At 43.7% G+C, this 22,591-nt stretch overlaps 1 protein-coding gene across 1 annotated transcript in view; it reads right to left on the bottom strand.

Annotated features, from left to right (window-relative positions):
• UBLCP1 (ubiquitin like domain containing CTD phosphatase 1) overlaps positions 1-20,059 on the bottom strand; it is a 68,269-nt gene extending 48,210 nt beyond the window's left edge. The window contains exons 1-5 of the mRNA XM_082257169.1: positions 19,758-20,059; positions 4,043-4,134; positions 3,707-3,792; positions 590-705; positions 222-320 (exon numbers count right to left, since the gene is read on the bottom strand). Of these exons, the coding sequence (XP_082113295.1) occupies positions 222-320; positions 590-705; positions 3,707-3,792; positions 4,043-4,134; positions 19,758-19,938 (574 nt within the window). The 5' untranslated portion in view covers positions 19,939-20,059. The remainder of the gene's footprint in view (positions 1-221; positions 321-589; positions 706-3,706; positions 3,793-4,042; positions 4,135-19,757) is intronic.
• Between the last annotated feature and the right edge of the window lie 2,532 nt (positions 20,060-22,591).

Below are 22,591 nucleotides of genomic sequence, written 5' to 3'. Positions count from 1 at the left end.
GTTATCTTATGGGTACATGTACACTCAGGCGCCTAAAGTAGTTTAGAAATGGCAAAGCGGATGTTTTTAACCGTCGGTTACTAGCTATCAAGTTCCAGCATTCAGAAGAGGTTTTCAAGCATCCTGTGTACGTAAAGCCTAAAAAAGTCTCACAAAACCTAGAAAGAAAAAAAGGTAACAAAAAGTCACCTAAGGGGCATATAAAGGTTGGAACAACTTACACCATATTACAATATCATAATCTTCATAGGCAGATGTAAGAAATTCATGTAGATATGGTCTCATAAGCTCCAGGCCAGTTTCTGCGCAGGACCGATGATCTAAAACAGCATAGGAAAGGAAAGTAGAAGATGCAGGGTTGTAAACCAGTATGATGTAGAGCAACACCTTCCCAAATAATAGTCAGACCCTACTGTGGGTTACAGAGGCAATAGTAGTAAATTGCAGATGTAGGGTAGAGGGTATGCTATTCTCTGAGGTTCATAAAACTGTATCTGTATCAGTTTAGGGGCCTCGGAAGCACTCAGGGGAGGGGGATGCAATCCATCTCTAAGGAATGAATAGTAAGATAAGTGTGCAGCATACTAACCGAACAGAGTGTAGTCAACATCTAAAACCAGCAGCTTCTTCCCCTCTCTTGGAGGATTTAGGATTTCCACTTTGTATTCTTTGACACGGCGTGAAATCTTAGCCAGATTTTCTTCTCTGCAATTAATCACAGTTAGCATTAGCAATAGTTTTAAATGAAGGAATTCATGGTTAGACTGAGTCCCACCAATTATTAATGCTGTGGGCAGAGGCTGGGGTAAAGTTAAAGGACTGAAATGTTCAGGTTGGGTTGGCCTCTTTGGAAGAGGGGAATTTCTCTGCTGGGGACCCTGAGCATTAAAAGTAACTATAGGTGTCTGAGCCCGACAGCATCCATCCAGATTAAAGTTTTCGCTTTTGGTTGGCTGGAGCTACTTACAGAAGTAAATCTGTGTTTATTTGGAAGCTTCAAAAGCAAGCACCTAAAGATGCCAGGACATATTGTCACGAACCCTGTACAAATACCTGTGATCACCACAGTAGAGAACTCCCTTAACATGTGAGCAGTGACATCAGAAACGAAAGTGGTGACTGGCCCAAGACTTGCCTTTTTATTATTAGTCATATTTCATATAACAACCATATTTAGAGTGTAACATAAAACATAGTCACGTTCTCCAAGGTCCTACGCTCAAATCACCCCTTACTTAAAAGGAGAATTTCACCTTTGTAAAAAAATAAATGCACATCTTTTTGCAGGTTAAAAAAAAAAAAAAAATGTACATTTATTATAATTTTTTACTAGGAACCTGGAAAGCATTGCATGCAGGACTCCTGCAGACTGTGATGGAACACTCTCTGCCTGTACATCATACAAGCTGTTACATACTGTGAGAAGAAGACAATGAACTACCTAGAGTACTTAACAGCACTGTGGTAGTTCACTGGGAACTACAAGTCCACAGCCGCAAAGGCTGTCGGTAGTTGTAGTTCTCCCATTCACAAAACTCTGAACGAATGACGCTGCAGTGCAGGCAGAGCTCCTCGCATGGTAGCCTCGCATTGGGGAATGACAGAGATACACCCTTAAAAGTCACTATTTTTCACATGTCACTAACCCTCCATCTATTACACAACTTCACAAGGGTCTATAACCCTCTCACGCAACTGTACTTCACTGTACATATGTTTTAAGGATTAAACAATTATTATTATTTATTATCAGCGATTTTTGTTTGTACTTTCTCGTATATTCCATACCTGCCTTAAAAGTCCCACTTCTTATTGGCCTGAGGTACCAACAACCTATACAACATTCAACCAGGGACGACGGCAAACCCGACTACACATAGGGTCATAGAGATCAAAAACCCCCTCTGCAGATTGGAGAGAGGCTACAGGAGTGAGAACATGTTACATGTTCCATCCTAAAAATGGGTGGAACACGTGACATGTTCTTAAAGGTGAACTTATCCTTTAAAGTGGAACTTTACCCAGAACAACTTGACATAAATAATGTTCTTTAGCAAGGAACATATATTCAACATTATTATTATGCTACCAAAATCAGTGTGGGCTGTAAAATGCCCCCAGCATTGTTCTAGTTTCTTCTTGCTGGAGGCTGCCATTTTTCTGAAGCCTAGAGCCCATGAACAGCAGTAAATCTTTAAGCTGTCAGCAGATCACCTCTACAAATTCAGCACAGTGCCTAAAAATAGAGATCAACTGAGCATGCGCAGAACTAAAACCGAGAATGCAGAAACTGGTGCAGCTGTGCAAAGTAGCCAATCAGCTTCTAACTTCAGCTTATTCAATTAAGCTTTGACAATAAAATCTGGAAGCTGATTGGTTTCTTTGCAGAGCTGCACTAGATTTTGCACTCTCCAGCATTAGTAATTGGTGGATTCGTGGATTTATTCATTTCCTGCCCATATGACATCATATGACGTCCTCAGGTTGAAGTGGGTATACCGGGATGATGCATGCACCTGCAGACATCATCCCAGTATCAAAATTTTCAGCCGACCATTCCCTCTTCAGCAGAAGTGAGTGGCTGAACAGCTTTTTTGAGTGGCTGAACAGCTTGTAGATGCAGACTTTTAATTTTCTTGGGGGGGGGGGGACTTGAGCTACTCTTTAATGGTAAGTCCATGTTTTACACCATATTACATGGTATAGGTATATTTACGGTGTAACATGAAACATGTTAATAAACTCCATCCCAAAAACCTACACTGTATCCACTAATCTGAATCATGGGGTGCATCCTCCTGAGTAATCCGGTTATCATTTAGTGCAGATGTGAAAGGTTTTGTCCACACAGCCTCACCTTCCAGCTATACTTCTCATTACATTCATTTACTGCAATTCACTACTGCCACTGCAACAAATGGGGCTTGCAGAAAGTGTGTCAGTAATATCTCTTCAGTCACTGCTCTACAGTTCAGTTTAGCTTCCTCCCGCCAGGTCCACACTTCTGTCTGTCCAGCTTCGCAAGAACCTGTGCACTGCACCCTTGATGAACTGGTTGTCGTTTCAATATTATGCAGGCCCCAATGAGAAAATTTATTAAACTCACACTTTTCATTTTTATGTGTTGATGCATTTACTAAACTTTTGCAAAAGGTAGAGTATGTCTTTATTCAGACTGAGATATCAGATTGTTTTCATTTTTAGGCTCTTTGAAGTTAAATGCATTACAGGGAGTAGTCTGAGCAGGGTATGTTGAAAGGAATAAACTTTCAGAGGAGACTGACAATGGAGTGTAGTATCATTCTGCAGTTCAAGGAATAATAGCTTGTACACAACTCTGCACAATCAGCCACACAGGTTGTTACACTTATAGGTTTAAACAATAAGGCAGTGCAGAAGGTAGGATGACGCACAAAGTGCAGTACATTATAAAAACCAATAAGACATCTTTCATAGGCTGAATATAGGGGCCTGAGTTCTGTTTGGCTGCTCTTGTTGCTATCCTTTGTTCATCAAAATTAGGAATTTGCTCTGTCTCACAGTGTAATAAGCAGTTTTTATTCTCATTTTTGCATAGCTGTCAAAAATTCCAGCAAAATACAATTATTATATTAACAGGAAAAAAAAAACAACTTTACAGTAATATAACACCACCTGCAATTAGGATTTAGAGCTGTCACATGAAAAAAAAAAAAAAAAGCCTCACCGATTTTCCACCTCCACTACCTCCTCTTCAATGTCAAAGTCATTTATAACATCATCATTTTCTGGAGGTGGTGCCATGACTTCTTCCTGCAGAGATGTAACAAAAGATTACATTTACAAGAGAAAGGCAGTAAAGATGATTAAATATTATTCTGGAATAAAGTGAATGTTTGGTGCAATGCATCACCTACCCTTGGTAGATCAAAAGTGTTCCACCAAGAAAATGACCAATCGTTTAATCTTTCTCTCTCAGTATGTGTTTGTGTCATTTTTGCTGACTTATTTCCAGTTATGTTTTCCATATAGTATTACACATAGAAAATGTAGCTTGCATTACCAAACTCTCTTCACGTGTCCCCATCATCATAATCTTGGTATTTGGCTTCAGCTTTAGAACACCCAGTTTTACATCATTTTCTGCCGGCTTGCCTGTAGAAGACATTGAACAAAACATAATTATTGATTATTATTTATTCAGACAGAATTTTTATAAGGGGTTTTCAAATGTTTTCTACATTAGTTATGTCTTATTTATTTCAATTCCTATCACTACAGCAGGTACTGTGACCATCATTAAACGTTTTAGTAGATGGGTCAAAGCAGTTTGTTTTCGGATGCATTCAGGTTGCATTTGATACGTTTTTGAGCTCCCTCCTAGCCATCTCTGTGTTCTTACTGATTTGGATGGGGAGAAAAGCAGCTCTGATCCAAAGAAATGCTAGTGTACACAAGCATTATAAAAAACATATATAATGAATATTAATACACACACACGCATATATATATATATATATATATTTTTTTTTTTATATGCGTGTGTGTGTATTAATATTCATTATATATGTTTTTTATAATGCTTGTGTACACTAGCATTTCTTTGGATCAGAGCTGCTTTTCTCCCCATCCAAATCAGTAGGAACACAAAGATGGCTAGGAGGGAGCTCAAAAACGTATCAAATGCAACCTGCAACCTGAATGCATCTGAAAACAAACTGATTATATATGACACACACACACACACACACACACACACACAGTGCCTTGCGAAAGTATTCGGCCCCCTTGAACTTTGCGACCTTTTGCCAAATTTCAGGCTTCAAAAACAAAGATATAAAACTGTAATTTTTTGTGAAGAAACAACAAGTGGGACACAATTATGAAGTGGAACGAAATTTATTGGATATTTCAAACTTTGTTAAAAAATAAACTGAAAAATTGGGCGTGCAAAATTATTCAGCCCCTTTACTTTCAGTGCAGCAAACTCTCTCCAGAAGTTCAGTGAGGATCTCTGAATGATCCAATGTTGACCTAAATGACTAATGATGATAAATAGAATCACCATGTGTGTAATCAAGTCTCCGTATAAACGCACCTGCACTGTAATAGTCTCAGAGGTCCATTTAAAGCGCAGAGAGCATCATGAAGAACAAGGAACACACCAGGCAGGTCCGAGATACTGTTGTGGAGAAGTTTAAAGCCGCATTTGGATAGAAAAAGATTTCCCAAGCTTTAAACATCCCAAGGAGCACTGTGCAAGCGATAATATTGAAATGGAAGGAGTATCAGACCACTGCAAATCTATGAAGACCTGGTCGTCCCTCTAAACTTTCAGCTCATACAAGGAGAAGACTGATCAGAGATGCAGCCAAGAGGCCCATGATAACTCTGGATGAACTGCAGAGATCTACAGCTGAGGTGGGAGACTCTGTCCATAGGACAACAATCAGTCGTATACTGCACAAATCTGGCCTTTATGGAAGAGTGGCAAGAAGAAAGCCATTTCTTAAAAGATATACATAAAAAGTGTCGTTTAAAGTTTGCCACAAGCCACCTGGGATACACACCAAACATGTGGAAGAAGGTGCTCTGGTCAGATGAAACCAAAATCGAACTTTTTGGCAACAATGCAAAACGTTATGTTTGGCGTAAAAGCAACACAGATCATTACCCTAAACACCATACCCACTGTCAAACATGGTGGTGGCAGCATCATGGTTTGGGCCTGCTTTTCTTCAGCAGGGACAGGGAAGATGGTTAAAATTGATGGGAAGATGGATGGCGCCAAATACAGGACCATTCTGGAAGAATACCTGATGGAGTCTGCAAAAGACCTGAGACTGGGACGGAGATTTGTCTTCCAACAAGACAATGATCCAAAACATAAAGCAAAATCTACAATGGAATGGTTCACAAATAAACATATCCAGGTGTTAGAATGGCCAAGTCAAAGTCCAGACCTGAATCCAATCGAGAATCTGTGGAAAGAACTGAAAACTGCTGTTCACAAATGCTCTCCATACAACCTCACTGAGCTTGAGCTGTTTTGCAAGGAGGAATGGGCAAAAATTTCAGTCTCTCAATGTGCAAAACTGATAGGGACATACCCGAAGCGACTTACAGCTGTAATTGCAGCAAAAGGTGGCGCTACAAAGCTGAATCATTTTGCACGCCCAATTTTCAGTTTTTTATTTGTTAAAAGTTTGAAATATCCAATAAATTTCGTTCCACTTCATGATTGTATCCCACTTGCTGTTGATTCTTCACAAAAAATTACAGTTTTATATCTTTATGTTTGAAGCCTGAAATGTGGCATAAGGTCACAAAGTTCAAGAGGGCCGAATACTTTCGCAAAACACTGTGCGTGTGTATTACATATACACACATACACACGCACACAGTTAGGTAGCGGAGGGGGTTGTTAACCAGTTTCAGCTGCTTAGGCATTCATGAAATTAACAGGTGCACTAGAAGGGCAACAATGAGACAACCCCCAAAAACAGGAATAGTTTTACTTTTACAGGTGGAGGCCACTGACATTCTTTTTCCCTTACTCATCTTTAATGACTGCTTTTCACTAGTTTTGCATTTGGCTAGGATCAGTGTCACTACTGGTAGCATGAGGCGATACCTGGACCCTATAGAGCAGGGGTGGGGAACCTTTTTTCTGCCAAGGGCCATTTGGATTTTTGTAACATCATTCGGGGGACGTACAAAATGTATGCAAAAATGTAATAGGCATTGCTTTGCGGCAAAAAACGCTGTAAAAAAATTGCGTGACTTTGAGGTCACAAAAGTGTGAAAGGGGCCTCCAGTAATCAAGGTATAGTATGCCCCCTTTCAATGCAGACTGACCACAGCGTGCCCCCTTTCAATGCAGACTGACCACAGCGTGCCCCCTTTCAATGCAGACTGACCACAGCGTGCCCCCTTTCAATGCAGACTGACCACAGCGTGCCCCCTTCCAATGCAGAAAGCCAGTGCACTTACCTGCAGCGGCGGCTTCTCCTCGAGTCCTCCCGCCTCCTCCTCGACCAATGACATGGTTTCGCCTTTCGGCCAATCAGGAAGCGGGTCTCGGACCCATTTCCTGATTGGCCAGGAGGAGGATCCGTGTGACAATAGCGAATTTTCATTCGCTATTGTCACACAAATGGGTGGGCTCGGGCACACTGCTCTGCGCCCCGGGTCCACCCTTTTCTGAGACTCACACTGTCAGGACGAGCCATCGGCTCCTTCTGACAGCTCCGCTGGCATGCACAGGCTCAGCGGCACGGGGGGGGGGGGGGCGGATGCAATGATTGTGCGGGCCGCAGGTTCCCCACCCCTGCTATAGAGGTTGCACAGGCAGTCCAACTCCTCCAGAATGGCACATCAATACGAAGGTTTGCTGTGTCTCCTTGAACAGTCTCAAGATCATGGAGGAGATTCAAGGAGACAGGCAGTTACTCTATTAGAGCTGGACAGGGCCGTAGGTCCTTAACGCATCAGCAGGACCGGTATCTGTTCCTTTGTGCACGGAGGGACAGGTTGGGCACTGCCAGAGCCCTACAAAATGACCTTTAGCAGGCCACTTGTAAGAATGTTTCTGACAAAAAAATCAAAAACAGGACTTCATGAGGGTGGTCTGAGGGCCCGACATCCTCTAGTGGGCCCTGTGCTCACTGCCCGGCACCATGGAGCTTGACTGGCATTTGCTATTGAACAGAATTGGCAGGTCTGCCACTGGCACCCTGTGCTTTTCACAGATGAGAACAGGTTTACCCTGAGTACATGTGACAGACATGAAAGGGTCTGGAGAATCCATCGAGAACGTTATGCTGCCTAGAACATCGTTCAGCACGACCAGTTTGGTGGTGGGTCAGTGATGGTCTGAGCAGGCATATCCATGGAGGGACGCACAGACCTCTACAGGCTAGACCAGCCTTTCTCAACCCTTTTTAACACAAGGGAACCCGTGAAATAAATTTATGGTCTCGGGGAACCCCTGCTAAAAATGTAAAATCTACAACTCATGACAACTAGAGTGACAGTCAGTGGAAAGAATGCTCATTACTCTTGTCATCATTGGAAAGATTTACCCCATTACAGATAGCTAAAAGGAACATTGGAAAATTATCTGAGAGGCAGAAATTGCTTAATGAACCCCCAGCAACCTCAGGAGCAACCCTAGGGTTCCACGGAACCCTGGTTGAGAAACCCTGGACTAGAAAATGGTAACCTAACTGCCATTAGGAATCAGGATGAAACCCTTGGACCGTTTGTCAATCCCTACGCTGGTGCAGTGGGTCCTGGGTTCCTTCTGGTGCATGACAATGCCCAGCCTTATGTAGCAGGCAGTAGTATGTATGCAGCCAGTTCCTGGAGAATGAAGGAAATGATTCCATCGAATGGCTCCTATGCTTGGCATGGCAATTCTCCTATGATTATATCCTATTGGATGAAACGCATCAGAACCTTATTCTGCCATCTCCTCACTACATGCGCTGCCTTACATGATGACCTTGTAAGTGTATTTCTCTTTTTTTAATAAAATTTGAGAAACAGTTTTACGCTATGTTTGCACCGTTTGGTCATTTTCATGTACACACCATCGGTCGGGAAGTCCGGGCGTTCCATTGCTGACCACCCTATCCATCCTGGCATGTACATTGGACAACTGTATGCTGAGAGAAAGGACGTATTACGATAATCTGCTTTAATGACCCATATTCTATACGGAATTTTGGGTCCATTACTTCTGGTGAGCGCATTTGTATTACCTTGTTAGTGTTGGATTCTATCACAATTATCACCAGTATTTGTTTCAAAGTCACCTTTTTACTTGGGACTCTATTTCTGCAATCCTATATGGACATTTTCTCACAAAGATTTCAACTCTTTTTATGAGATTTTAGTTGTCTTATTATTTTAAATTGTTTCCTTATTCATTTGAAGGTGATTTATGATTTTATGTATATATCTTTTTAGCGCTGCACTTAATTTATCTATGTTTGATGACCACTACTTATGTCTAGTTGAAGTGCTGGCAGCTTCTTTGATGACAGAGTCAGCGCGGTTTGATCCCACTATCCTCCTATGCTTGCCTGACCTTAATCCAAAAGAACACTTCTGGGACATTATATTTCGGTCCATCTGACGCTGCCAGGTTGCATTTCAGTCTGTTTAGGAGCTCAGTGATGCCCTGGTCCACATCTGGGAGGAAATACCACAGGACACCATCCATCGTCTTATTAGGAGCATGCCCTGACATTGTCAGGCATGCATTCAATCAGATGGGGGCCATACAAACTACCGAGTACCATTTTGAATTGCTGCAATGAAATTTCAGCAAAAATGGACTAGGCTTCTGCATAATTTTTTCACTTTGATTTTTTGGGGTGTCTTTGAATTGAGCCCTCTGTAGGTTGATCATTTTCATTTCTATCAAATAAAGTGGCATCCTTTCATTCCTAACACATTTCCCAGTCCATATCAGTTTAGATATCGGGAAGAAGGCTTTCCCGTTGGATAACACAGTGATTATTGCTAACGGCTATAACAGCTGCAAGCAATGATCGCATGTAAAAATCGATCAACTTGGGTACATTTAGCCTGCCCATACATGGTTTGAATATCGAGATTCAAACAGCATGGCTTAAAGCGGAGTTCCACCTAAAACAAAAAAAAATAAAAATACATAAAAATACCCCCGGGACAGTCAGGGCTAGTGCATTCCACAATGGATAGCCTCTGAACTGTCCTGGGTTGCACTTACCTGTAAGAAGAAATACTTACCTTGAAAATGTATTGTCCAGCGCTGCCATCTCAGGTGTGGGCAGCTGAAGCCAGCGCGATCCTCTTCTGCGTTCTCTTCGGTCCCACAATGCACTGCACCGGCCCCGCCGTCACTTCCGGGGGTTGCAGCGTCATCCCTGCACAGCTTCTGGGCATGCCCAGAAGCTGTTTAGCAAGATATGACGGCGCCTGCACCTGGATCTGACGTCGGGGCAGGTGCAGGCGCATTGATTCCTAGGAGCGATGACGTTCAGCTCCCAGGAATCATTGCAAGCCAGGAAGTGACGACTCGCCGTGGCCGCCGAGGGAGGAAGAGGAAGTAAGGTAAGTATATTATCTTCTAAAACAAGTAAAAAAAAAAAAAAAATTGCGATTATCCATTTGTTTTTCAGGTGACCCGGTGCAAGAAGATGGACCGAAGTTACATTTTAGGGTGGAACTCCACTTTAAGGTTAAAAACCTCCTGTATACAGCCCCCCTTATACAGGTCTCTCCCTCCTCATTTGTCATGAATGCAGCAGTGGGGGCTATTGGCTCCTGCTGCTGTCAATTACAGCCTGTGAGGAGGGAGCAGGGGGCAGGGCCAAGCCACACTGATAATGTCAATGGACACACAGAGTGTGGCTCAGGATCGAGCCCATGAGTGCCCGCATAGCAAGCGGATTGCAATAGGGGCAGTCACTGGGGGGGGGGGGGGGGAAGCCAGGAGCGCAGGCATGGGACCCGAGAAGAGGAGGATTGGGGCTGCTCTGTGCAAAATTACTCCACAGAGTAGGCAAGTATACCATGTTTATTTTTTTAAATCCTTTACAGTCACTTTAATACTCTACATTTATCCTGATGACCCCCATCAGGGAAAGGGAAGGAAAATCTCTACATGAGAACACTTGTTCTAGTGATAACTTTCTAAGAGGGGAGTTCCTCTACACTTTGCAGAGGCTCTCTCTCACTTCCTATTGTGTCTCCGAGACAGGATGTAAAAAAATCTTCCTAAAATACAGCCAGCAAAAATAAATAAACCAACATGGATTTTAGCCCTTCACTACTTTATCCACTATTATATAAAAAAAAAAAAAGTTTGGCCTATACATACAATTTAAGCAGTTGATCTTTAGTTCCAGCTGTTCTTACTTATTTTCACCGGTTGTCAATTTACATGGTTCTATCCTATCACTGTGGCTTCAATACAGGCAACATAATAACATAGTAGTTAAAGCGGAGTTCCGGGCACAAAAACGATATTTTTTTTTTGTGCCCCTCCGCTAGGTATGCCTCACCTGAAAAGGAATTGGATAGTTATTTTTTTTTTTTTGTTTACTTACCTTGCAATTGAAGATCGAAGATACTCACCTCAGAGTACTTCCTCCCTCGGAGCCGCGGCTCACCCCGTCACTTCCTGCCTCGCTATGATTCCTGGGAGCTGAACGTCACAGCTCCCAGGAATCAATGCGCCGCACCGGCCCCGCTCGTCATTTCCGGGCGACGCCGCATTCCCCTGCTAAACAGCTTCTGGGCATGCCCAGAAGCTGTGGAGGAATGCGGCGCCGCGCGTGACGAGAGGGGCCGGTGCGGCGCATTCTGGGACATGAAGACGCGGAAGAAGACACAGAAAAGGACCGCGCCGGCTTCAGCTGCCCACAAGAGAGATGGAAACGCTGTGGAAGAAATTTTCTAAGTAAGTATTTCTTCTAAAAGGTAAGTGCGAACCGGGACAGATCAGAGGCTAGCCATTGTGGAATGTGCTAGCCTTGACTGTCCCGGGGGTATGTTTATTAAAAAATGACATCTGTGCCCGGAACTCCGCTTTAAGGTTGAATAAAGACAATAGTCCATTCAGTTCAACCTGTGTAGGGAGGGGGGTGTGTGTCAGATAATCATTTCCCATATCCCTATACATTGGGTTCTTTAAGATGAAAGTCCAGGAATCTTTTAAAAATAGCAATACTTCCCCGCTAACACCACCAATTGTGGAAGAGTGCTCCACATTCTTACCACCGACAGTGAAAAACCCCCTGCGTAGCTTGAGGTTAAACCACTCTCCTCCAATCTATTTGTGTGGCCCCGTGTCCTCTTACACTCCCTGAGAATTAATAGCTTTTTTCCTCTGCTGGGATTACCATTGAGGTATTTGTAAATTGCTATCATGTCCCCTCTCAAGCATTTCTTTTCCAGCGAGAATTTAGTGTTTGTAGTCGCTTCTCGTAATTGAGGTCCTCCAATCCCCTACTTAGTTTAGTTACCCTTCTTTGGACTCTCTCCAGCACGTCCCTTCTGAGGATTGGTGACCAGAACTGGACAGAATACACCAGATGTGGCCGGACCAGGGTTTTATAAAGTGGTAGGATTATAGTTTTATCTCTGGAATATATCCCCTTTTTTAGGCATGCTAATATTCTGCCAGCCTTGGTACCTGCAGCTTGACATTGCATGCTATTGCTTAGTCTGTCTTCCACTAGGACCCCCAGATCTTTATCCATCCTTGATTCCCCCAGAGGTCCCCCCCCCCCCTACCCAGTGAGTAGTTTGCATTTGTGTTTTTAGCCCTAAGTGCATTACTCTACCATCATTATTTTATTTGCATCATTTATTTTATGCATATTTAGTGGGCGCTTTTACAATCACCAGTGTAAGAAATGCAACCACGCCCTTGAAAGAACATATCCTGCAGGTGGTGCCTGGTCTAGTTTCTGGCCCCCACCTATACTTTACTATCCTGCATTACCAGAGAAACATACAAGCACATGGTAATGGAGAGGAAGTATCACTGTGTAGGTCACCTGACATTGCTATGGGAAGTCTTTGCAAGTGCCTCTCCAATGCTGTGCAGTACATGTCTCTAGGGCCATGTCACATTAGAGACACTGTCACTGATAATAGGATCGTTTTGGAGGCAACATGCAGACAGTGATACGAGCAACTACCTGTAGGTTTAACTTCCTTACTGGCTGGAGGAGCAGCTCAACAATCGCTCACTGCCAACTTAAGTTATGCTGTAACTAACTGCCAAAGCTGGTGAGTGAGCTACACATATAAAGCAGGTTATATGTCCTTGAATTTTCTAGATTTCCTGTTGCTAACAAATTCTCACATGGTATCACTAATGTGATATGTCTCTTTCACCCCCTTCAATACAAGGCACTTTCACCCCTTCCTGCCCAGGCCAATTTTCGCACTTTGAATGACAATTGAGCGGTCATGCAACACTGTGCCCATAAGAAATTTGTATCATTGCTTTGAAACAGATAGAGCTTTCTTTTGGTGGTATTTAATCACCACTGGGGTTTTTATTTTTTTCTAAACAAACCAAAAAAAAAATACAAATTTTGAAAAAAAAAATGTTTTTGCAAATAATAATAATAATTTTTATTCCTCACTGATAATCAGGACACTAATGATAACTAATTAATAATTATCTGTGTAAACAATGTGCTGACAGGCTTTGCAGTTAACGGCTTTACTTTCCTCCCACAGACACAGCGTGTGAGGAAAGGACTGCTGATAACTGCCAAGTCTGTTTACATGTAATCAGCTGTAAATGGACACAGCATGGATCGCATGGTAATGGGCCGCTGTGATTGGCCCTTTACCCTAAACTGTGATCAGCTATTTCCAAAAGACAACACGGTCATAGAGCACACCTGATGCACGCCGCAAGAGGTGCACGGGGGCAGGGTTCTGGGAGGACTTCTATGGAAGCCGGCGCTGAAGCAGTTTATTGACTATAGGTGGTTGGGAAGTGGTTCAGTGACTATCACAAGAGAAGAACGACAGTTGTCATTGCTGTCCTTCTAAAAATGGTAGTTGTCTGGCTAGGTCTGATTTATTTACTTTTACTTCGCAGAACCCAAGCATGCATACTATAAAAGAATATAAAACACACTCGCGCCACCAGTGCAACTTAGTGCAGCTGCTGTTGCAATCCAATTAGGTTATATGATCCTCAAAATGAACCCACAGGAGTGTAAAAACAGTGCTTGAAGTGTTAATCAGATAAATAAAATATAATATAATTCACATGTAGTGCAACTATTTATCTCTGAAACAAAAAACAATACAAATGTTATCAAAATTTCTGGTCTCTATACCTGTTCCGGGTCAGTGATTCAACATGGCAGCCAGAGAACTAGCATTCTCCAAAGGAAGGGTCAGCAGTGGCAACCTTTATTAGTTTCTCATCATTTCTTTTTAAGTTGTATTGTGGGGCAGTAAAGTGCCACAATAAAAAAGCAGACTGATAAAGTGGTGGGGTGGTTCAGAATTAGTACTGGTGTCCGCATAGGTATAGCTATGTTGCTGCTTACAAAGATTACAAAACATCTTTGACGTGATGTTAAACCTTTATTTTTTTTAAGCACTTTCAGCAGCTGAAAAAAAAAAAAAAAAGCATGGAAATCACATACAAAAAAAAAAAATCATACTCGCCTAGATGGCTGCATAACCAAACCCAGCTGCATCTGTCCCCTGCTGCCTCTAAGACCGAGAACTGAGAAGTCAAACACCACTGATCGCTCAGCTCTCTGTCCTTAACCTGCAGATGGCTGGTGACTGTCAGCCACTGGCTCTCTGCTCTACCCTTCCAGCACTCAGAGGAGCACTGGGCTAAGGAGAGGACAGGAGCGGCTGGCTCAGGTCCTCAGTGCCTCCCTGGGAGGTTGAGCCAGCTGTCGATCCAGGCGGATCCTGACCATATGGTAGTGATCTTTTCAGAGCCTGGACCAGCTGACTTCAGCCTGTTGTTGACTGAAAACTGGTCACAGGAGTGCAGTTTGTTCCAAAAAAAAAAAAAAAAGCTTTGGCTGTACTTCTCTTATACTGAGTATGCAGCCTCTTTATCTTTTCATTCTTGCCTAAGTTCCTGCTTAAAGCGGAGTTCCAGCCTAACCGCACACACTCACCTGTCCCACGGTCCAGCGATGCGCCGTCTTCTCCCTCTCTGCTCCGCCGGCATCACTGATGTGGGCACCCGGCTGTGACAGTTTGCGGCTTCACAGCCGGGTATGCACTGCGCATGCGCGAGTTGCGCTATGCGTCGTGATTGGCCGGCAATCTTCTGGGACCTCTGACATGTCCCAGAAGATTGCAGGGAGGGAGGGAGAGAGGAGAACTTCCGTTCAGGGCGCCGCGGCGCTCCGAGCGGAAGTGGGAGCGGGTACATGTCAAAACTAGGTACCCGCTCCCCCCCCCCCCCCCAAAAAATGACATGCCAAATGTGGCATGTCAGGGGGTTAGGACTATTTAAAGCGGAAGTTCCACTTTTGGGTGGAACTCCGCTTTAAGCTGGTGTCATGACCTCTGTCCCAGGTTTTCTGTTTCAGGGTGGCTCCTTTCTCTTACAGCATTCTATGGAACCGTCCTTGCATGCAGTGACTGGGAATATAAAGCCTGGTACACACTGTCAGTTTTTTTTTTTTGTTCAACCTAGCAGGCTGAACAAAAAAAATCTGAGGAGCCGCTGTACTAACTATCTGATGTTAGTACTCCTCTCTCCCCACTGAGCTATTGTGTTTTGACAAGGGGATGACCCCTTTGGCTACAAGCGCTGATTGGATGCCAATCAGATGCTGGATTTCCAGCATGCCTATTTGACAAAAGGCGGCCATTCGGCCAGCTTCCTTTAGAGAGGCTGGTTTACACATGGCTACGGATGGTTTCTGATTTTCAGCCCGTGTGTACGGGGCTTAACTCCTTACACTGGGTGCAACAATAGGAGCACACAACCCCATAGGTAGGATGACAAGACACTCCTCTGCTCCTGCCTCCTCCAGGTTAATAGTCTGATGCCAGACTGCCTTGTTCATAGCTACCTCTTCCCTGTTACCTCTTCCCTGTAAAGACAGGAAGTTCAGGGAAGCAGCACTGAGAAAGCAGGAGCTAGCAGCATTGAAAGCTGTAAACTGCAAGTGCTGGGGTATGGATTTTAACAAATAGTTTAATGTGGAATGTTTATTTTATAGCGCTCACTGTGTTAAAACTAAAACATGCTAAGGGTTTAATACTAATTTAAAGAGACCATGCCACCAATTTAAAAAATTTGAGTACTTTAAAAGAGAAGGGTTTCTATTTTTTAGCCATTTATACTTACCTAAGTGGATACAGCAATGGTCTGATGCTGCATCTGTCCCCTGGCACCTCTACACTAAGAACGATCTGCACTCCTCTGATCCATAGGAGATGTACAGCCAAACAAGCTTTGGCTGAATATCTCCTTTAAATGCTTACTTGCAGTGTTTTTTCTTTCTATAAATTATTTTTTGACTTGCAATGTTGCTAGAAAATGTGACCATTTTAGAGGAATAAATTCCCTATTACAGACCCCTACCTCCTTGAACATCATCGCCCTCTCCTCTTCTAGGAGTGTCTAAATACTGTCTGTGCTGACCCAGTTCCTCCTCGCATCTCGTTACCTCTCTACATAAGCTATTATGTAGGGGGTCAGGAAAATGCAAAGGGGAACATTATAGATTGTCACTTGGGTAACAGCTCTGAGTCTGATGGGCTGCCAACATCACATCCAAGATCTCAGTCTCAGGGTTTTGGATGGCTACATAAGGCAGGTTTTACAAGTAAATAACATGAATAAAATACAGTCAATGCACATATCCTATGGGAAGATGTGTGTTGAAATGAATGGTCTAATGACAGAGTCTATTTAAAGCAGTGGTCTTCAAACTGCAGCCCTTTGCTTGCTTTTATCCGACCCTTGGGGCACCATTTTATTCACTGACAGCAGTTAAGGGTACAGTTCCTCCCATGTCCTTAGCAAAGACATGAATGATGGGGAACAGTTCCTCCAATGACACCTACAATGGGGCCCAATTCCTACCAATGATGGGGCCCAATTCCTACCAATGATACCTACAATGGGGCCCAATTCCTACCAATGATGGGGCACAATTCCTCCCAATGACTCATACAATGGGGCCCAATTCCTACCAATGATGGGGCACAATTCCTCCCAATGACACCTACAATGGGGCCCAATTCCTACCAATGACGGGGCACAATTACTCCCAATGACACCTACAATGGGGCCTTATTCCTACCAATGACAGGGCACAATTCCTCCTAATGACATCAACAATGGGCCCTTATTCCTACCAATGATGGGGCCCAATTCTCATGACTCATACAATGGGGCCTTATTCCTACCAATGATGGGGCACAGTTCCTCCCAATGACACCAACAATAGGGCACAATTCCTACCAATGATGGGGCATAATTACTCCCAATGACACCAACAATAGGGCCCAATTCCTACCAACATTGGGGCCCAATTCCTCATAATGACACCACAATGGGGCCCAATTCCTCATAATGACACCACAATGGGGCCCAATTCCTCCCAATGACACCTACAATGGGGCCCAATTCCTACCAATGATTGGGGCACAATTCCTCCCAATGATACCTACAATGGGGCACAATTCCTTCCAATGACACCTACAATGGGACCCATTTCCTACCAATGATGGGGCACAATTCCTCCCAATGACACCTACAATGGGGCCCAATTCCTAGCAATGATGGGGCACAATTCTTCCCAATGACACCAACAATGGGGCCTTATTCCTTCCAATGATGGGGCACAATTCCTCCCAATGACACCTACAATGGGGCCCAATTCCTACCAATGATGGGGCACAATTCTTCCCAATGACACCAACAATGGGGCCTTATTCCTTCCAATGATGGGGCACAGTTCCTCCCAATGACACCAACAATAGGGCCCAATTCCTACCAATGACGGGGCACAATTACTCCCAATGACACCTACAATGGGGCCTTATTCCTACCAATGACAGGGCACAATTCCTCCTAATGACATCAACAATGGGCCATTATTCCTACCAATGATGGGGCCCAATTCTCATGACTCATACAATGGGGCCTTATTCCTACCAATGATGGGGCACAGTTCCTCCCAATGACACCAACAATAGGGCACAATTCCTACCAATGACGGGGCACAATTACTCCCAATGACACCTACAATGGGGCCTTATTCCTACCAATGACAGGGCACAATTCCTCCTAATGACATCAACAATGGGCCCTTATTCCTACCAATGATGGGGCCCAATTCTCTTGACTCATAGAATGGGGCCTTATTCCTACCAATGATGGGGCACAGTTCCTCCCAATGACACCAACAATAGGGCACAATTCCTACCAATGATGGGGCATAATTACTCCCAATGACACCAACAATAGGGCCCAATTCCTACCAACAATGGGGCCCAATTCCTCATAATGACACCACAATGGGGCACAATTCCTCATAATGACACCACAATGGGGCCCAATTCCTCCCAATGACACCTACAATGGGGCCCAATTCCTACCAATGATTGGGGCACAATTCCTCCCAATGATACCTACAATGGGGCACAATTCCTTCCAATGACACCTACAATGGGACCCATTTCCTACCAATGATGGGGCACAATTCCTCCCAATGACACCTACAATGGGGCCCAATTCCTAGCAATGATGGGGCACAATTCTTCCCAATGACACCAACAATGGGGCCTTATTCCTTCCAATGATGGGGCACAATTCCTCCCAATGACACCTACAATGGGGCCCAATTCCTACCAATGATGGGGCACAATTCTTCCCAATGACACCAACAATGGGGCCTTATTCCTTCCAATGATGGGGCACAGTTCCTCCCAATGACACCAACAATAGGGCCCAATTCCTACCAACAATGGGACACAATTCCTCATAATGACACCAACAATGGGGCCCAATTCCTACCAACAATGGGACACAATTCCTCATAATGACACCAACAATGGGGCCCAATTCCTACCAATGAGGACTCCCAATGATGCTGGGACATTTTGTACTCGAGATGGCCACAGTCTGGTCTTCTATCAGAATACCTCTACCTATCAGATTCTGCAACCAGAAGTGACGCTCGGATGAGAACAACTTACTGCACATGCGCCATGCCTTCCAACATGGCCACTATGCATTCCAATAGGCTTCCTAATGTGACAGAACACGAAGAAGCAGAGGACATCTTCTTACACCCACGCAAGTCTTGAATTTTACATTTATTTTAGCAGTAAACTCACCTTATATAGTGAAATAGTCTATTTCACTATATAATCAGTTTGTCGCTGAGCAGTGCAGGTTGCACCAAGATGGACGTCGCCACCTTCTACCTGCAGGTTTCTAGCTATATTTACTATATTACAATAATAATAGAAATGTAATACTGTTTTTCAGTCTATAAGGTCAGTTTGCTAATAAAATAAATGTAAAATTCAAGACTTGCGTGGGTGTAAGAAGATGTCCGCAGCCGTTTCTGTGATCTGTCACATTAGGAAACCTATTGGAACGCATAGCACCTGCGCAGTAAGTTGTTTTCGTCCGAACGTCACTTCCGGTTGCAGAATCTTCTAGATAGCGGCATTCTAGAACACCGGCCACTCTAAGGGCAGTAAACTGGCCCTTTGTTTACAAAGTTTGGAGACCCCTTCTTTAAAATATAACTAAAGGCAAATTTTTTTTTTTTCTAGTTTTGGATACAGTGTCAGGTTTTCTATTGCTGTCTGGTAGAGAGATTCACCCTCTCTATCTGTCCTGTTTACAGTTATCAATCAAAAGCGAAAGTGAAAGAAAATTGCAAATTTTGGGGTTTCCCCTGAACAGTAATAGAGGGGTAATGGGTACACTAGTTCTGGGATTCCCTCACTTTGGTGTGATTTCCGCTCACTTCCTGTTTTGGCTAAGGGACAGGAAGTGAAGGGAAATTTCTCCAATGGGACACAGACAGCCCATAAAACCTAACAGGGGTCACAACCCTCCCTCACTCTATGCAGAATTGAATAAAAAAGCTTTGCCTTGGGTTCTAATTTAATGGAAGAACTTTTCGTAGACCCCCCAAAGACCAGAAAAGCTGACAGAGGGCACAGAAGAGAGAGTGGGTGACTGCCCTGTGGATATTAGGTGATGTACGGAAATGAGGGCCAGCTTCCCAGCTCACCCTTGTATTTGAGTCCCAGCAGCTTCTGCCTCTCTGGCAGCACCCCGGTCAGGCTCTTGAGGGAATGCTTCAGGTCCAGCACTGTGTCCTCCTCGGACAGGGCAGACAGAGGGAACTCCTGGCCGCCCCATTTGATGATCAGTGACAGGGTCATGGACTTGCTAGCTGCCTCGACGGCCATTGCTGGCGGCTTTCCCTTCCCGAAGCGTTACACCATCAAAGCCGGGCCACTGCCATTGACAGCCGGCAAGACACAACAACACACCGACACAAACCGGAAGTGATGTACGAGCGACGTGTTAGTGCGTCAGTGGCTGCGCGGCTAAGCTGCCCTGGCAACACTTCCGGGTACTGGGCTTCGCTGCCAACCACAAGGTGGCTGCCCTACTGTAAAGGAGCCTGCACTGAGAGAAAACGTGGGCTGCCTTTACTCTTCATAATATTGTTGTCAAAGCATTAAACCTGTGTCCTGCTCCTGACTGTACACATATCAGTGGTCAATAAACTTTAACCACTTTACCACCGGAGGATTTTGCTGTCTTACATCTGGGCCACTTTTTGCGATTCGGCACTGTGCGACTTTAACTGACAATTGCGCGGTCGTGCAACGCTGTACCCAAACTAAATTTACATCCTTTTTTTCCCACAAACAGAGCTTTATCTTCGTGGTATTTGATCACCTGTGCGATGTTTACTTTTTGCGCTATAAACAAAAAAAAAAGCGACAATTTTGAAAAAATAACAATATTTTTCACATTTTTTATATGAAATTCCCCCCCAAAAAAAATGTAAAAATTAAAATTTTTTATCATTTTAGGCCAATTTGTTTTCTGCTACATATTTTTGGTAAAAAAAAATCGCAATAAGCGTATTTTGATTGGTTTGCGCAAAAGTTATTGCGTTTACTAAGGGAAAGATTTCTGTTGTTTTTGGTGTTTTTTTTTTTAATGAGTAATGGCGGCGATCTGCAATTTTTTTTGCGGGACTGCGACATTGCGGCGGACAGATCGGACCCTTGACTGACATTTTTGACACTTTTGGGGTTACCAGTGACATTACTACAGTAATCAGTGCTATAAATATGCACTGTTACTGTAAAATTACACTGGCAGTGAAGGGGTTAATTTTATTGGAGAGGGAGGGGTTAATGTATGCCTGGTGCTTACTAACGTGTGTGGGGGGAGGTGTCTGAGTGACTCAAGGACAGATCGCAGGTTCAGCTATGCTGAACCCTGCAATCTGACCTTGCCTGTCACTTCGGAGATCCGCCCGCTTTGTTTACACAAGCGGGCGGATCTCCAGACTCGATTCCCCGACGATCGGGGAAGAGCAGCGGCGATCGCCGCTGCTCCTCCCCTGGCCCGACTCCCGCTGTGACTGAATACAGCGGGAGTGAATCTCCGGCGGCGTGCACGCGCCGCCGAGAAGGGGGAGTGTCTGACCTATAACAGTCACTTTGCCGCAGTAGAGCTCTAGTGAGCAGACGGCAAGTGGTTAACCGCTACCGTACTGGGCATCTCCTCTACTACATGTAAAAATCATAGATAATTACTCAGAACTCCTAAACATTATATATATATATATATATATATATATATATACATACATATATATATATATATATATATATATATATATATATATATATATATCAGGGACCCTTGGGAATAAAATGGCAGTCATTGCAATTTTTTTGTCACACAATATTTACCCAGCAATTTTTCAAACGTGATTTTTTTTTTTTTTGGAAAAAAAAAAAACCATGAATTAAAAAAAAAACACAAATCAGTAAAGTTAGCCCTATTTTTTTGTATAATGTTAAAGATGATGTTATGCAGAGTAAATGGATACCCAACATGTCACACTTTAAAATTGCCCACACTCGTGGAATGGCCCCAAACTTGGTATTTAAAAATCTTCATAGGCTTACGCTTTACATTTTTTTACAGGTTACCAGTTTTGAGTGACAGAGGAGGTCTTGCACTAGAATTGTTGCTCTCGCTCTAACATTCGCAGCGATACTTCACATGTGTGGTTTGAACGTCATTTACATATGCGGACACGACCTACGTATGCTTTCATTTCTGTGTGCGAGAACAAGGGTATGGGGGCTTTTTAATTTTTTTTTGTTTGTTTATTTATTACAATTTTTTTTTTTTTTACACTTTTCTTTCAATTATTTTTTTTTGATCACTTTTATTCCTTTCACAAGGAATATTAACATCCCTTGTAATAGGAATAGGGCATGGTAGGTCCTCTTTATGGAGAGATATGGTGTCTATAAGACCCCAAACCTCTCCTCTAGGCTGGAAAGCCTGAGATAAAAAAAAAAAAAAAACAATTTTAGTCTTTCCAGTCAAATACACAACAGTGTTTACAACTGCCTGAGGCCAGACGTGATGTCACAACATCACGTCTGGCATGACATTGTGACATCACGTAAAAATCAAGTAAAAATTATTTTTACTGTGCAAGAAATCACCGGCAGGGAAAAATGATATGTGAATGCATACCTCCCAACCATCCCTGAATCACCAGGACCGTCTCGTAAAATGGTCACTGTCACTGAGTCCTGGCAAATCAGGGCTGAGTCCTGGAATGCCCGTGGCGGTTCGGGGCGGCTTTTTACCCGCACGCCGCGAGTAGCACATGGAAGCCGGCATCTCTCCCCGGCTGCCTCTGACACACACACAGTGCAGAGCTGAGTGCACTGAACCCGCCCCTCCTCCTTCCTGTGTTTTCCCATACACAGAGAAGGAGGCGGGGAGCAGCACACAACTCTGCAGAATGGGGCTGGTCTAAAGGTATGTGATTATTTTTGTGTACATGAGACC

Source organism: Pelophylax lessonae (assembly GCF_965119305.1).
Source record: "Pelophylax lessonae genome assembly, chromosome: 4".
Lineage (NCBI taxonomy): Eukaryota > Metazoa > Chordata > Amphibia > Anura > Ranidae > Pelophylax > Pelophylax lessonae.
Note: the sequence above shows the minus strand (reverse complement) of the source record. Positions and strands in the feature narration are given on the sequence as shown.